Source organism: Leguminivora glycinivorella, chromosome Z, assembly GCF_023078275.1.
Source record: "Leguminivora glycinivorella isolate SPB_JAAS2020 chromosome Z, LegGlyc_1.1, whole genome shotgun sequence".
In the NCBI taxonomy this organism is placed as follows: Eukaryota; Metazoa; Arthropoda; class Insecta; order Lepidoptera; family Tortricidae; genus Leguminivora; species Leguminivora glycinivorella.
In genome coordinates this window covers 7,469,014-7,487,810 of record NC_062998.1, presented here as the reverse complement: position 1 = coordinate 7,487,810, position 18,797 = coordinate 7,469,014, and the positions used below count along the sequence as shown (strand labels likewise).

The window sequence follows — 18,797 nt, the reverse complement described above, 5'->3', positions numbered from 1 at the left end:
TAGGAAGGTATTACAGAGAACGTGGTTAAATTGTTATAGACTAACCCTCTCATTCGTAAATTATAAGTTACTAATCAGATTAGTTAAAAATGTGTTTTGTCCCCTTTTTCACATAAGTCAACAGAAAGAGACAAAACCACAGAACTAGCTTTAGATAGAAGAAACAAGTTGATCTATTTGTATCTTAGGGACCGAGCGTGTCAGATTTTTTAAGTTGTTACTTGCCTGTGATTTTAAATATGTCTCAGGCCCTTGAGTGTTCGTAATTCTTGTGTTGTTGCAATCAAATATCACGTAACGAGGCATTTTTAATATTTTTGTTAACTTCAACTTACAAAAAATTACGCCCGAAAGCCGCAAGCTGCGATTAAAGACGGACAACTCAGTGGATATTACTGAGTTCATTTGAAACACTAAGTAAATACGTTTGCTTGATCTATATGACATGGACAAAACACTCTTTTAACTTTCTTAACAAAGGGGGCTAAAGAAAAGTGTCCTCTTTCAAACAGTGCTAGCCAGTAATAATTTCTATAACCACGTTCATTGCGCGCGCGTCAAACCAACCTAAACTTCATCAGCAGAGATCCGCTCGAGTATCCACGCCGTGTAGGAGAACACACGTGTATACACGTCGGGGTAGCCGCGCGCGCACGGCATGCCCCAAGATACCACCCCCACCACCCTCCCCCCCTCGACGAGAGGACCGCCACTGTCACCCTGGAAGAAGAATAGTACATTACGATACCACTAGTAGCTCGGAAAAGAGGAAGGGTTTGAAGGTATAAGTGGCGATAGATTAAAACACGACCAGAAATTAAAATTCCTCAACTTGGTCGAAATGTGACGACCGGTCTGGCTCAGTCGGTAGTGACCCTGCCTGCTGAGCCGTGGTCCTGCACTGAGAGAAAATACAACCAGTTTTCATGTTCGTTCAACAAGTTTTTTTGGTTAAAATAGCGCCTACGTGCTCTTTGGTTCAAACAACAAGCTACTTGTCATTTGAATCGGCAATATATTTGAATCAACAAGTCGATTTTATAAAAACAACCTGACACATATTGTTTTAAACATACGTTTGGCTGATTCAAACGGATAAACCGCAACAAGTCGAACTTGTTAAATTCACAATGCAAATTTCTCTCAGTGTGGGTTCGAATCCCGGAAGGGCATTTAATTTTGTGATGAGCACAGATATTTGTTGGTACTTATGGATATTTTCTATGTATATAAGTATGTATTTATCTATTTAAGTATGTATATCGTCGCTTAGCACCCATAGTACAAGCGTTGCTTGGTTTGGGGCTAAGTTGGTCTGTGTAAGGTGTCCCCAATATTTATTTATTTATATTTTAAATCGTACAATCCAGTATTATTTTCCTATGTTGGATATTCACGCCAACCAAGATACTCATCAAGACAAATCAAGTGAACCCAAACTCGATGGGGTTGCGTTCGTTTAATTACGGAGTTCCTAGGGCCACCTTCAGCCATTATGATTAAGTTTTAATAGAATAATAAAATGAAGAAACATACAAATCTCTGAAATTAAAATAAAAACAAATATATTTCCGAAATAGTCCTAATACTCGAGCACCCAAATCAACCTTTCCTAAACAGAGAAACTTCTAAACGCACTAGAAGCTAAATCATCAACTACTAGCTATAGCCTGTCAACCAAATTTTGGCAGTAGCAATGTACATCAAACTAAAGTATGGTATCCCTATGAAAGGAACAAAAACCAGCAATGTACGTCGAACAGCCACAGATATATTTTTTTCAAGGGGCTCGCTCCTTCCTTACGAATTAGATAATGTATTAAAAAGGGACGGATATGTGCTAGTTATTTCTCTTTTTGGTAGGGTGGAGATTTCCACAGATAAGATACAAATGACACGCGAATTTCCACCGATTTTCAAAACTAGTGTTGCTAGCCCGCGATTTTTCAAATTTGCCGCATTTTTCTAGTGACAAGATTTGGTTGACGGTCTATAAAACTTTTATCCTCTTTATTCGAGTCTACGAACTACATTTTACGAGTGCCATGTTATGACTTTAGCTTCATTTTAACTTGAACAATTTGATCTCACGTTGAATTTTCTGAGTAGTTGAGACGAGAATTGACAGGATTTATTTATTTTACTATAGGTACCTGGGCTTTTGATGAGGGATGAGGGCGGTGTTCGAACTCCCCTCGGTGACCAGATGATATAGTGAAAACTTCAGGAAAAATTGAATGAAAATATCTCTGGATAGAGAACAATGGAAGGGACTCGAGTAGGCTTTTACCCAATGAGGGATCAGCGGAACAAAGAATTACAACAAACACATAAAAACTATTTTTTTTAGAAAATTTTAAGGGGGTAGATGTATGTTTACCTATACCCACTCGAATGTTATGTTTTATGTACATTTATTCCTGTTTGTTTCTCCAATAAAGAAAATATAAAAAAATCCTAGCTATTACTTATAGCCCGTTAACTTAAAGGAAAACATCCTTATGAGATTGCTTTTTAACTTCCGAATGCCACCCTAACGTAACTATTAGCAAAGTTAGACTAAGTCAGTTCAAATCCGCTTAGTGCGATGCATTCAGGTCTTGCTGAAGCCCGCGGGTAAATACTGTCTGGAACTTTGTCGCTTTAACATCCCCTATGAAGCGCCATATGAATTCATCAGGAGACTTATAGCGGTAAGGGATTAAATTAGAATGAAGATGGTTTGGACTTTGTAGTGCTACCGAGTATAAACTGGCTGTTAGCTAGTTGAGCTGAATGTTAGCGAAGTTCTCCATTTTAACTTGGACAAAAAGCTTACGTATGTCCGGATGCTCCCTTAAAGGGTCGCACTTCTCAACCGATACTGACGAAGCTTTGTTAACATACTCCGTGATTTCAAATTTGATACTTATTTGTCAAACATAGGATCGGTGAAGGACAGTCTTGGCAGTTTTGACACTTTACGTGGTCAGATATATTCAGGTAGTGCAGTCATCGGCATAAATAAGTGATGATTTTTGTACCTTGTCACTATATCGTCGTGTTTGAAAAGTCATACGAAATTGTCAAACGATTAAAAACGACAGTTTTTTTTTTGAACTGGAATTTAGAGCGAGACTCTATCATATGGAAAAACAACAAAGTACAAGAATCGTCACTTATTTATGCAGGTGACTGCACTTATGAGTACAAAGGGAATCAGACATTTGATCAATTGATATGTAACGAAAAGACACGCTTACGAAAGTTCCAAAAAAAATAAGCAGATGGATTCTAATATTACTTACATGACAAGCTCCTTCGCCAGCTTGAGTTAATGAACATATCTGGGACTCGAACACTGGGTTGATATTGGACAAGCGCTCTTGACAGTCTTGCAAACTCAGGGCGGTCAGGTTGATCATCTGCAGGCGGTCAGGAAGGTTGCCTGGGTACTGGAAAAAAACGCATAAATAACGGATTATAAGTATTTTTATCACAAAACAGCAAATTGAGGAACAAGCCAAAAAATTAGGATGTCGGGGCATTCTACGAAAATTTCGCTTACGATATGTTTTTGCCTTATATGGTAGCTATAGGCTACTTGACCCTTTTTTAAAGTCTGTCTTATATGATTAAGTACTGTCCAATTAACGGAAACAAAATGACGATGTAAGAACATAGAAGAATTAGAGCACAATAAATTGTATTTTAAAGATATTTTCGAGCAGAGACAGCCGACTGTCCTACATATTAGGCCCCCTGCCAGGCACTCCATTATAGCCTACAGCGTAATAGATTAAATATAAGAAGATCATTCCATCCCATACATTAAAATGCGACCGCCTAAGAACGCGCATACACTACACCACACATAGATGGCGCCACAAAAAAATGTTTTCTAGCTTCCGATTATACTTTTGTAGTTGTAGATGACGTTAAGTGTCACTTTTGACATAGATTTATGGCTCGAAAGTGACACTTAACGCCAATCTACAAATTTATAATCGATGGCAACAAGGCATTTTTTGTGGCGCCATCTATGTGTGGTGTAGTGTATTCGCGTTCTTAGGCGGTCGCATTTTAATGTATTGGATGGTATGATCTTCTTATATTTAATCTATGCCTACAGGCAACACTTAAATAATTACCAAAGATTCGTTTATATCAGACGTGTAAAGTTAAAGAACAAAAATACGTATCTAGGGTAAACTCGCCTCATTCGGTGACACGCCTAATTCGGTGAAACAACCAAAAAGCGTCTTTCGGAATAGTGCTTCAAAGCTTAGTGTCACCGAATTGACCACGTTTCAAAATTTTCAATGTCCCTAAATCTAAAACCATTTCGAAATACTATACGCCTGTAGATCACATAAATATTTTTTTTTTTTTTTTTTTTCCGTATTTTTAGTAAAAAATCATAAAAATAGTTTAAAGGGGAAGTGACGTCACATAGCTGATTCAGAGCTGCCACTATAACAGTTTACCCTACATGCTGTGATGACATGATTTCTTGTCACTTCATTACTTCTATCTTTCTGTTACAATAATGTTGTATTTTGTCTTCGAATTCTCTTCTTCGCTGTCTGTGTTTACGAATAAAAAATATTCTATTCTAAAATTTTACTTGATTTTAATCTTGCTGCAGTTGCACACAGCTGCATTTCATTATAAACTGAGATAAAATAAAATATAAAAAATGTGATAAGTACAGAACATATTTGCTACTCTCTGCTTGAAACGTTAACCGTTAAAATTAGATTGCATGCATTTTTAAACACTTTCCGTCATCTAAAAGACTTATTAAGTTCAGGATTCGATTAGGACATCTTCTTAACTTACATGTTGTGAGACTGGATTTTTAAAAACTAACTCACTTAATAAATTATGATTTTTTTTCTGGTGCATGTTTAGGAAAACCCGCGAAAAGTGCTGACTTAGTCCGTCTAATTTGTAAAATTTGGATAGTTTTGAATGCTTCAAGTGGTAAATTTGTATTATGTATATCCTGTACTACAATCATCTGAGACTACTTCTTTGTTATAAGGCTTTAGAATAGAGTAAATGAGGATATGATGAATCCAATTTGTTTCAGAAATCACCTCAGAATAAGTGTCAATTTCTTCGAAAACTTACGTGTTTTTGAAGTAATTTTAATATAAAAATAATCTGCAACGCTTACTTAAACAGATTTTATGCAAAAGTTTTCTATTAATTGCAATTTAATATTTTTGACGATTTTTTAAAAATGCCTCCTTATTACCGGTTACGCGCGCTTGCGATGTCAGTACCGCGGCAGAGCTTGTAGAGGCAGGACGTATGTTAGTCCCCTCCGCACGCGGCTCGACGATCGCGAAGTTATTTTGTCATTGTGTGCGGCACCCGCCGTGTCCAAAACCGCACTTGTGTGCGTGTTTGGCTGTACTGTTGCATGTATACTGCGACCGAAAACTTTGATCCTTGGGTTGACGACTTTGGTAACTAACTAATTAACTTGACTAAAATTTTTAGTAAGTATTATTTATTATTGAATATCATTTGAGGTTACTGACTCGTCTCAACAAAATCTTTGACAATAGATGGTACTCAGGATCTGATGATGAAGTCAGATGGTAGTCATGAGTTCTCATCAACCAGGTCTTGAAACCATTTCGTGTTTGGACTCGTTTGATTCGCCTCAACAAGATCTTTGACAAGAGGTGATGGTACCCAGGATCTGATGATGAAGCCGGAAGGTAGTCATGAGTTCTCATCAACCAGGTCTTGAAACCATTTCGTGTTTGGGCTCGTTTGATTTGCCTCAACAAGATCTTTGACAAGAGGTGATGGTACCCAGGATCTGATGATGAAGCCGGAAGGTAGTCATGAGTTCTCATCAACCAGGTCTTGAAACCATTTCGTGTTTGGGCTCGTTTGGTTCGTCTCAACAAGATCTTTGACAAGAGATGGTACCCAGGATCTGATGATGAAGCTGGAAGGTAGTCAAGAAAATTCATCAACCAGGTCTTGAAACCACTCCGTGTTTGGGCTCGTTTGGTTCGTCTCAACAAGATCTTTGACAAGAGATGGTACCCAGGATCTGATGGTGAAGCCGGAAGGTAGTCAAGAGTATTCAACAACCAGGTCTTGAAACTCTTCTGTGTTTGGGCTCGTTTGATTCGTCTCAACAAGATCTTTGACAAGAGATGGTACCCAGGATCTGATGATGAAGCTGGAAGGTATTCAAGAGTATTCCACGACCAGGTCTTGAAACCACTTCGTGTTTGGGTTCGTTTGATTCGTCTCAACAAGATCTTTGACAAGAGATGGTAATCACTCTTTTATACTCTGGCGCATCCACTGTCTCAGTGTGTCAACAGTCAACTAAAGCAGGTAGGCGTAGCGTAGAGTTGTATTTCCTTACAAAAAACCAATACATAGATGTGGACCTTCCTGTGCTCCATGCAATTAAAACAACATAATATTTAAAAACCGGCCGAGAGCGTGTCGGGTCACGCTCAGTGCCTACACTGAGCGTGGCCCGACACGCTCTCGACCGGTTTTTAAAGCCGCATTGGTAAATAGCCGCTCGGCTCTTCCGTAGTTTTCCATATTTTTCAAAAACTACAGAACCTATCAAGTTCAAAACAGTTTTCCTAGAAAGTTTATAAAGTTCTACTTTTGTGATTTTTAAATATATGGTTAAAAAGTTAGAGGGGGGGGACACTTTTTTTTTCTTTAGGAGCGATTATTCGCGAAAATATTAATATTATCAAAAAACGATTTCAGTAATTAATTTTTAAATACCTATCCAACAATAAATCATACGTTAGGGTTGAAATGAAAAAAAAAAATCACTCCCTACTTTACGTGTAGGGGGGTACCCTAGTAAAACATTTTTTCCGCTTTTTATTTTTGCACTTTGTCGGCGTGACTGATATACATATTGGTACCAAATTTCAGCTCTCTAGTTCTAACGGTCACTGAGATTATCCGCGGACGGACGGACGGACGGAGGGACAGACAGACAGACATGGCGAAACTATAAGGGTTCCTAGTTGACTACGAAACCCTAAAAACACATTTTAAATATTAAACTTATATTGACCGGGATATAGACCGTGAATATAAGTCTAATGAAAATAACCGTGAATCATTCAAAACTCTTACATTTTAAATATAAAAAAAAAACTACTTAAAATTAAAGAAAACCGATCTTAGTTCCATTATATACAGAGTGGGGCCTGTAACAAAGGCGAAGAATTGAACTGTAGGCTATTCTCCTTATACTGATCAACATTTATTCAGTGACTTTTAAAAATTATGAAGTCTTTAAATTTTTAATTTTTCATACAAAATAAATATTAGCTTCAATGTACGCCATTATTGTTGTCATTGACGTTGTCTGTCACACTTTAGACTTAACAGAATTCGCAATACATTACCTCTTAGAAAAAACTTTCAACACATACATACATACAATCACGCCTGTATCCCATAAAGGGGTAGGCAGAACACATGAAACTACTAAAGCTTCAGTGCCACTCTTGGCAAATAAGGGGTTGAAAGAAAACGAAACTGTGACATTGCAGTGACAGGTTGCCAGCCTCTCGCCTACGCCACAATTTATCAATTTAACCATAGTCGCCTTCTACGACACCCACGGGAAGAAAGGGGGTGGTGAAATTCTTAACCCGTCACCACACAGGTACCGTCACCACACAGGCAAAAACTTTCAAGGGTGATAAAAATCAAAATACAAGTTATTTTTAAAAGTCGCCGAACAAATGTTGATCAGTATAAGTGCGTTTTCACATTATCCGATCCGATATCGGATGTCGGACCGATATCCCATACATTAAAGGCGCCATCTTGGATTTTTTCTATTGAAATGCTTCCGACATCCGATATCGGATCGGATAGTGTGAAAACGGCTTAAGGAGAATAGCCTAGAGTTCAATTCTTCGCCTTTGTTACAGGCCCCACTCTCTATATGTACCTAGAAAACATCATCATCTTCCTTGCGTTATCCCGGCATTTGCCACGGCTCATGGGAGCCTGCGGTCCACTTTGACAACTAATCCCAAGATTTGGCGTAGGCACTAGTTTTTACGAAAGCGACTGCCATCTGACCTTTCAACCCAAAGGGTAAACTAGACCTTATTGGAATAAGTCCGGTTTCCTCACGATGTTTTCCTTCACCGAAAAGAACCTAGAAAACATATCATATACAAAATAAAATAAAACTAAGAAAACGGATTATATTCATTGTACGCGATATAATCTGATTCCATAAATTTATTTCATGAGTAACTATCGCGGTGACAGAAGACAATATTATATACACAATTTATTATATTATAAAAGTTTTTTAATTTATTTCTTCCAAGGCTACACACGTTTTTATAAAAAAAACTGTGATAAGTTTAATAATTAAACTAAAAGGTCAAGTATTTATGCACGAAATCATGTATGCAAATATGTAATATATATGGTGGTGTTTTTACGCAAGTATCAATAATGGTTAGTCCGCAACGCCACTGACGGCGTGGCGGTACCGACCATGAATGCTATCCCTTTCGCTCTAGCCGCACGTAAGGTTGGTTCGAAGAGGATCGCACGCTATGTCTGTACCGCAGGCTACAATCGTTATGCTTCTGGTTATAGTGTGCGTCTGCACACAGGCGCACGCCAGCGCCGCCGGCGTCGAAATGCGAGCAAGCAGATTTTTTGAAAGCGCTCTTAAAACCTTTTTAGTCTTTAGTTATTTTACTTTCTTATCTTATGTTCTGAATATAAAAGATTTTAGTCATTGTTTTGAATGAAAATAATACTATGTGTAGATTGTGTAGTGTAGGTATAACTTTATTAACTGATCTAAAACGATCAAAGTAGGTACCCACTCGTAGTTTTACAAAAGATTATGAACTGAGTCTACCATAACGCCACCATGACACCACTATAACGCTGTATTTCGAACAACAACCAACAATACATCTTATACCGATCCGGGCCCAGCCGCTCAGTGCGCTCCGGCAGTCTTAACAACAACAACACAACAACAACAACAACATAACAACAACGTGACTTACAGAGATCCGGCACCAGCCGCTCAAGAATAGAGGCGCTCCGGCTTCAGTATTAGAGTATAAATAACAACAACAACAACCACAACAACGTGACTTACAGAGATCCGGCCCCAGCCGCTCAAGAACAGGAGCGCTCCGGCTTCAGTATTAGAGTATAAACAACAACAACGTGACTTACAGAGATCCGGCCCCAGCCACTCAAGAACAGGGGCGCTCCGGCTTCAGTATCAGAGTCTAAACAACAACAACAACAACGTGACTTACAGAGATCCGGCACCAGCCGCTCAAGAACAGGGGCGCTCCGGCTTCAATATCAGAGTATTAACAACAACAACAACAACAACACAACAACAACACAACAACAACAACGCGACTTACAGAGATCCGGCCCCAGCCGCTCAAAAACAGGGGCGCTCCAGCTTCAGTATCAGAGTATAAACAACAACAACAACAACAACAACAACACAACAATAACAACGTGACTTACAGAGATCCGGCCCCAGCCGCTCAAGAACAGGGGCGCCCCGGCTTCAGTGTTAGAGTCCGGCAACGCAATTGGTTGTACTAGGGAGTTGAACACGATGTTTCTCGACACACGAATGAGGCTGATGTCTTGTGTTATCACCTTTAGAGAGATAGGCACCAATTAGGTAATTTACATCACTATACGTATAGGGGAAGGTTGCGATCATTGAACCAGCGCCTTGATAAATTGCCACTTAAATATTTCAAAATCTAATCGTGCTAGACGGAATCCCATAAGGTACGAGGTGACCTTAGGCCTCACCTTGGGCCACCCCGTAACCTCAGTCGCGCCTCGCTTCCCGAAAAAGAGTTACGCGTCCAAGTGTGTTTCGAGCACTGTTGAATTTAAATTACGCGAAGGAATAAAATCACGAAAGTATAAATACATTTGCAATTGAATTTGTGTGTTGACGTATCATGCTTCCAATTTAACATCTAGATTGTGTTGTATTTATCTCTGTTATATTTGTCCAAACTGATGTTAAATAACAAATATTCTATTCTATTTTATTCATTTAAACATTTATTAATGAGCAAATTTAAAACAACAGTTTCCAGACATTTATTTTCTAGATTTTTTATTATTTTTATTTGTGATACTGATATGATGCGACCACCTGTGCGTTCTATCATCGGACCGGTCCAATCATGGCAACTTTTTTTTTTTAGAATTATTAATATTTCACCCGTGCGCAAATAGACAATATGCTAGAAAAAACTGTTTACATATGAAAGGAATATACCTATATATTTATATAAAAAAAATATTTTTGTCGATTTCCATAAGTTTCCTTGATTGGACCATTGGTCTGAATTTCCTAAGTCCATTGATGGTGACTTTGTGGTCCAATGAAGGCGACTCTGGTCCAAAGAAGGCAACAGCTTATGCTCTCTAAATTTATTATACTTTTTTCATTGTGAATAAGGTAATTCATAAATAGAAGTCAAGAATTAAAACTTTTCAAACTAGTTTTATTTTTTGACATAAAATCTATAAATTATGGAGCAGCGAAGTTAAGTGGTCCAATGATAGCAACCTTCCCCCAGTACATTAGTATAGTACATGGTTTTGAGGCCATACATATGCAGTGAAAAGAGATACGAGATATACATGTATACATATTTTGAGCAACATTTTTACACCCATAGAACACTTGACTGCAGATAACTATTTACACTATACAGGGTGATTCATGAGTCGTGAGCAGGAGTGAACAGGGTACTGGGGAGGGTCACGCTGAGCAACTTTCATAATGGGGCAACACTGAATTGTGATTATTTTTCTTAACTATGACTTAATTGATAAGTACTTAATTGAGCTAATTATCAATTACGTTCTAATTATGACTTAATTGATGATTAACTGTCAATTAAGTCATAATTAAGAAAAAAAAATATCACTTTAGTGTTGCCCCATTATGAAAGTTGCTCAGTGTGACCCTCCCCAGTACCCTGTTCACTCCTGCTCACGACTCATGAATCACCCTGTATAGTGTCACAAACGTGACACTCAACGCCATCTACAAGTATAATCGAAAGCTACTAGACATTTTGTTGTGGCGCCATCTATGTGTGGTGTAGTGTATGCGCGTTCTTAGGCGATCGCATTTTAATGTATGGGATGGTATGATTTTCTTATATTTAATCTATGTCTAAACACACACAGCTCATATGCCACGACCTTTACTTGGACTCCTATAACTATTCCTGTACGTTCATTAAACAAAACGTCATATTCATAAGACTAGTTATTTGTCTAACTAGCTAGAAACATGATTCCAACACTAATTAAACATCAGTTGCACAAAACCCAACTCTTGTGCGAACTTGACAAAATTAACCTTCAAATATGTCTCCTGATGTATATATACTTTCTTGACTCCACAGTAAAACATACCGTAGTTTTGTGGAGCTCTGTATATTTACACTGTATACCATTGATTGTAATATCTATCGTGTAACGTAAAGCCCAAAAAAAAACAACAAACAAACAAATCTTCTAAATCCACCAATTATATTAATTTTTTGGATTGGTGGTTGAAGTTTTCTGTCAGAATGATGTCTCAGTATCGCCGCCTGGCATAAAAACGATTTTCAATTTCAGAAAACCCTCATCAATTGGTTCGTCAGTAGCAAAATAAGCGACAGAAACATTCGTCACCCATTTTTGTACAAAAGTTGCAGAACTATCCGCGATGTTTTTGATCACTAAGTGGAAACACAGCAAATCGCAGTCAGCAACTCTGCGTCGCCTGAAACATGTTGCCAGAAACTCAGCAACAGGTTGATTCAACAACGTTGCTCAGCAAATGTTTATCATGAATACGGGGCTTAACAGTGACGTAACCGAGAGCGGGTGGGGCGACAGCACTTTCAGCAGGGAGCAGGTCGACCTCTCATATCTCACTCATACATGGTACGCGTACGATAGTACTTTCATATATTTGATCGCCAGTGTCCGAGATGTGATTATACTGTGCCTGTGGAATGGCCGACCTAGCGCACTTGTATCATAATGTACTAATATCTGAGCGACCGAGCTTCGCTCAGTTCTATTTTATTAAATCACACGTCTTTAGATAAAGAAAAGTCTTATAAAGACAAAAAAAACTTTATTTCTTTCGAAACCCTGACACCAGCGATGTGCATACGAATATTAGACCGACCCTCTTACGACTGAGCTACGCGACGCCGATGCGCGGACGACGAAATTAGCGACCATATTTTGCGTTTACTAACGCGAAAGAAGAACGCATGAACGAAAATTCGCGTTTTCCAGGACCCAAGGCTAAGCTAGATCAATTTCTCACCCCCCAAAAACCCCCACATAACAAATTCTAGCGAAACGTTAGACTGGATACCGAGATCGTCGATATATATATATGACGACCGATCTGGCTCAGTCGGTAGTGACCCTGCCAAGCTAAGCCGCGGTCCTGAGTTCGAATCCCGGTAAAGGCATTTATTTGTGTGATGAGCACAGATATTTGTTCCTGATTCTATGTATATAAGTATGTATTTATATATTTAAGTATGTATTATATATATAATATAATATGTATTATATATATATCGATACAGGTGTAATAGTCGTCGTAACTAAAGAAGATTGTAAAACTTTTAGAAAATAAACTATTCTAAACTATTATGTATATCGTCGCTTAGAACCCATAGTACAAGCTTTGCTTAGTTTGTGGCTAAGTTGATTTGTGTAAGGTGTCCCCAATATTTATTATTTATTTATATATATAAATAAATGGTATAAGATTAGAACACCAACCTGGCTGTCATAGTTTTCGTGCACGGCTACCAGGTCCACCGAATAGCGGACCCCTCCCTTTGTTAGACTCGTTGTGCCCACCACAACCGAGATCAGTCTGTGAGACATGCTGAAAACAGACACATTTTTAGTTAATCAAGATTCTACTCTTGCAATTTGTTGTCCTTTAATTTTTTTAGCAATTTTACATTTGTCTGCATCTATCAGGGTTATATCTATCTTAGGAACCTAACTAACATACTTAGACCCACTTGCACCAACCACTTAACTCATAGTTAGTGGGATGTCATCTGTCAAATTCCATATAAAATGGAGGATTAACCCTCGGGTTAACCTATAAACAAACCTCTCCATCTGTACCCTACTAAGCCCAGGGCACATAGAGGCCTATAAACTTACCTTTCTGTACAAAGTGCAGCAGTCAACACCCATCGCTTGTTAAGAATGCTGCCTCCACAGAAATGCGAGCCGAATACCCGTAAGGACACTTGGTACCACACGCTCCTCGGAGGCATCTAGACCCCCTACTATATTAATACACCTACCATGGCACAAAATAACGGCTTCCTTTAGGGGTACATTCTTCTTCTCCGTCGAATAACTCTTGGCAGAGCAGTCATAGACACGTTGAATGACGAACAATTTTACGCCAGGGTGCGTAGCCGAAGGGCACAAACGCTCACGAAACGCTCACGAAACGAAACGCTAGTAGACATCTATCTCAATCGCTTTACGTGGTTTGATCCGATCCGTCCAACGCATTAGGAAACGCCTTCTTGCTGTTTAGGGGTACATAGATGCTCATGAATATTTAAACATACCTTTCTGTACAATGCGCAGCAGTAAGAACCCATCGCTTGTTGAGAATGCTGCCTCCGCAGAAATGCGAGCCGAATACTCGTAGGGACACTTGGTAGGGCACACGGCCCTCGGGGGCATCTTGACCCCCTACTATGCGCGCGTTAGGGTTGGGTACCGAATAACCTGGCGGACATAAAACATATTAAATAGAGAATATAATGTTTAATTTGCTGAGAACGGGGAACCATCAAGCAAAATCAGCAGCGCCATCTAGACGATAGAGCTAATATTTAACGTTTGATAATTTTAACACATGTCAGGTTAAAAATATGGTCTGTGTCGAAAGATGTTTTTTATACTGTGACTGACTACGCATTATACTGTGAAAGTAATTATCTAGGTATATACAGAGTGGGACCTGTAACAAAGGCGAAGAATTGAACTGTATGGCTATTCTCCTATATCAGTATGTTATACTGATCAACATTTGTTCAGTGACTTTTAAAAATTATGAAGTCTTTCAATTTTTAATTTTTCATACAAAATAAATATTAGCTTCAATGTACGCCATTATTGTTGTCATTGACGTTGTCTGTCACACTTTAGACTTAACAGAATTCGCAATACATTACCTCTCAGAAAAAACTTTCAAGGGTGATCAAAATCAAAATACAAGTTATTTTTAAAAGTCGCCGAACAAATGTTGAAGTATAAGGAGAATAGCCTAGAGTTCAATTCTTCGCCTTTGTTACAGGCCCCACTCTGTATACTCTGTCAAACAAGTTTGTCAGTAAATAAGAACAAAGAAAACTATAGGTATCCTTTTCTCTAGCACCCTAAAGAAAAGGATGCATAATAGTTTTCTTTGTTCTTATTTACTGACAAACTTGTTTGACACAGTATACCTGCCAAATACCTGCCTACTCTATCCTCTTATGTCATATTTTTAACTTGTTACCGAGCAAGCGCCCGCAGTATGCGTCGCGCTCTCGACATGTAAAGGCGGGGTCGCTACTCTTGAGAAAGATCCTCGAAAATTGGATCGAAACATGTCGAACACTATATCGACTTAATACGTGAGTAACCCGCTTAAAATATTTTTAAATATGTGTGAGTCTCACGGGAGTTTTATAGTTAAAACTTGTTACCAACTAAAAATTGGTTGATTGCCTAATGTTAACTAGTACCTAATAGTTATTTGTTATACAAGGGTGCAAAGTAGAATTGAAAAACGAGGAAGTGAAATGATTATAGTTGCACCACGAGCGAAGCGATTAGTTCGAGAATAGAATCCTGAACTTAACGAGTTTTTCAGCACACGACAAGTGAATTACATTTGCACCCGAGTGTAACACAAAACTTTTCCCCTCACTATAGCGAGGAAAATACAACGCAAATAATGCGATTATTACTGCTTCCAGTAGTTCCACAGGTGGTAAATCATCTTCATCATTAGATTCGCCCACTTATATAAATTTTGAAGCAGAAAATTTTACTATATTCAAGGTCAAATTACTTTTTCCACTAGTGGATAAAATACGTTTTTAACTTTTTACCCGCTGGCATTAAAAGCCAATACACGTGTTTCCGAGCTAGTGAGGAGAAAAATAAATATTAAGTGTATGGGAGACAGTTTTGTACTCTGTAAACTAAGACAAATGCACTAAGAATAAAATATTGAAATGTTAAATTCATGATTGAAAGTCAGGTCATTTGGTAAAAGAAGTTTATCAGGCACTCATACTTGAATAAAGCTCTAAAATACGCGGCATTTTGTTTCTTTATCAAAGGCATTTTCAAGTACCCTTGTATTCAAATTTAAATAGATCTTCAAACAAATAAATATTCTCTGGTTTTGATTATTTTTATCCGTCGAATTAAAATTAGGAGAGACCGGTTAAGGACTCGTCATATTTCAAGGGAAGTGAAGTGATGGCTTAGGGAAATGACTAAAACGTCAGCGTTTTTAAAGTTAGGGTGAACTCAGTAAAGTATAATTTAAATTGTATTTTTATCACGTTACTGTTACTTAAATATTTTTTAAGAAAATAACCGCAGCTTTTGTGGTTCTGGTGAAAGGTACTTGCGAATGTTGGATTATGTATAAATGTGTAGGTATTTTTTAAAACGTTTAATGTAAATCTTTGATTATTTGATGGAAATACTAATGAATATACGTATACCGTTAAGGTTTGAGGAGTTTCCTCAATTCCTCATGAATACGATATCCGATTATAAGAAATCGAGCTTGACAAATATTGACTTGAAAATTCAATATGTAAGCATAACAAAGAGAAAAAATCTAACAAGTAAATGTCACTGTTCTGAACTTAAATGCATGCTATTCTTATAAAAACACAAAAATGACCATATTTATGCCTTTCAGTTTTGAAGAGTTCCCTCGATTTTTCCAGGAACCCATCATCAGAACTAGGTTCTGATAAAAATGGGACCAATCTGTGGGCATATATATTTGATCAATAAAAAAAATTCAAAATCGGTCCAGTAACGACGGAGATATCGTGTAACAAACATTAAAAAAAAACATACAGACGAATTGAGAACCACCTTCCTTGAGATTTGAGACGGCGGTTAATAGGTATTTGTTTTACAAGGGGGCAAAGTTGTTGTTTAACCGCACGTGCCAATATTGACACCCGAGCAAGCGAAAGATTCCAATATTGAACCGCGAGCGTAGAGAGTGGTTCAAAAAGTGGAATCTTGAGCGTTGCGAGGGTTTCAAGGCACGTATAGGTTAAACAAACTTTGCCGCCGAAACACAAATATTTTCACCACACCAACACGAACAAAAGACTGACTATAAAACATCAAACTAAATCAAATCCAGCAATCTATTCAATATTTATGATGCGTAATAATTATTTATAGGTAAATTCTACCAGCCAGCTCAAGTCATCAAGTTAAAGTTTGTATGAAATTACTTTGCACTCTTGTGGATAAAATGCAATTTTGCTATCCATTTTCGAATAGCAAAATTGATCTTTACCGTTGGTGTGGTGAAAAAAAATAAGAGATTTCTAAGTTTTCAAGTTGATGTTATTGTTTTGTACTGAATGCTGCAACAATTATTTCAATTTAAATATTTACCTATTTATCTACTATTAAGTACCTATTTACATTTATACTACTTACTACTTATAATAAAACAGTTTATCGATGTGCTTATGTATGGTACATACATAATTACATATCTACCCAAGTTGTTAATAAGTACTTTTGTAGTTCAGGTAATAATGTACGGTGAACATTTTTCAATTTACCAGCACAGGGCGAAAAGTTACCTCATATTCGCGCTATAAATGTAAATTAAGATATTGCACGAACAAAATAATATTTAATGTTTCATAAAAGCAAATATTTCTTACTTTATCCCGAGCAGTGATTTATATTATAAACGTATTCTTTTTACACGGCATGCTTCTCGACTAACAAGCACATAATTATAATGCTTGCATAACTAAAGGTCTCAACTGCGTCGTAGTTTTAACTGAAATCTACGCATTTTTACAGTTCTAGAGTTGAAAATAAAATGATAAATACATGTTAGATATGTTATAAAAAGTATAGCGTCGTTAATAACATGCCGCAACAAGCTGTTGCGCTAATTTCAGCGGTTTCCTTTGCCAGACAAACTGCAATTAAACTACAGTTTGTATACGAAAGTCTCACTTGTACTTTGCAACGTACACTCAACGCGGTTAATGTGAGGTTACAAGAATAAACAAAGTAATACGCAGTCTTCTTCTTATCGTGTCGAGGTTCCTTTCTTATACAGTAGATGCCCAATAGGCAGCAGCATTAACAGCCCTGGCTGTCGCATCTCTCAGAGCGAGAACCGAGCAGTGATGCGGGCACGCGGGGCACGCCAGTTGGTGCGCCATGGTTTGCGGCGCTGTGTCGCAGGTGCATTGGGTCGAGGGGCTGCGGAGCAATCCCCATTTGGCCATGTTTTGCTTACAGCGACCAACGAAAAAAGTAATACGCAGTGCAAAATGCACTGGACGCTATATGCACAGTCCTATTATCGTGTTATACCCGGCCGTGGAACTTTTAAATACTCTGGATCATCCAAAAAAAAACTTTTTGTCCCGTTGTGTGACTTTAAATCGGATACCGGATTCATGAAGTTCAAATCTCGGCTCGTATCAATGAGTTTAGCTGTAGGATTATGGGTCGAGACGCGTTTATTCGCGTCTTATATTATATTGTATTTAATCAAATAAATAAAATTAAATAAACTATTTTCATTTAGCAGTCGCTTTTCATAGATGACTAAATTATCAGTTTATTCAGTAATCTAGCGTTTGCCAGCGGCTTCGCTCGCCTTAGAAAGAGACAAAAAGTAGCATATGTCACTCTCCATCCGTTCAACTATCTCCGCTTAAAAAATCACGTCAATTCGTCGCTGCGTTTCGTCGTGAAAGACGAACAAACAAACAGACACACACACTTTCCCATTTATAATATTAGTATGGATACCTAGTATGTCGTAATTATTACACAGGTTTGCGATAAATTAAATACAAACATTCGCAGTTCATAAATCATAACATATAGGTGTCATCAAGTATCATTGAAGGTACTTGATTTACGAGAAATAATATATTTAAAACAGTTTCCTTGGCACAAAAGTGATAAAATAAAAAAAATGGCGTCAATAATATTACTTAAATCAAAATGTACTCACCCTCAGCAATAAGCCCAAGAACGGTAACAAAAAAAAACAACTTAGACATAATTGTGGCTTATTTCACCCGTTTTTATGATGCTAGTACAAAACAATCCATTATATACTAGATCGATAATTAAAAGTGCAAGTGATAAGACACTTGAGACTACAACAATCAAAGGAAAGATTTTCTACAGTTTGAACCATCTGTAATATCGTTACGGTTGAAATTCTGTAAAATGAGGACTTCAAACTTTTGTATTTGCTAGCGTGGTCACTTGAGATTAAAAGGTACTCGCGGGCAAGGTAAAAACCCCGCCCGGTCAAGTGCGAGTCGTGGCCTGCCGGCGTACCATGCTTCCAATTTTATCACTTATCCACGTGGATAAGACATCTGTCACTCTCACACTGACATACTTGCCAAAGCGTGACAGAAGTCTTATCCACGTGGATA

The 18,797-nt window shown here is 37.9% G+C and overlaps 1 protein-coding gene across 1 annotated transcript; it reads right to left on the bottom strand.

The window, feature by feature from the left end:
- Positions 1–567: 567 nt before the first annotated feature.
- LOC125241540 (chymotrypsin-2-like) lies at positions 568–18,413 on the bottom strand. Its single transcript, XM_048150070.1, has 6 exons — positions 18,362–18,413; positions 13,674–13,836; positions 12,853–12,961; positions 9,535–9,672; positions 3,288–3,434; positions 568–720 (listed from the first exon to the last, which is right to left on the bottom strand). Exons 1-6 carry the CDS (start codon positions 18,408–18,410, stop codon positions 568–570), a joined length of 759 nt encoding a protein of 252 aa, XP_048006027.1. The 5' UTR covers positions 18,411–18,413.
- Positions 18,414–18,797: the final 384 nt, after the last annotated feature.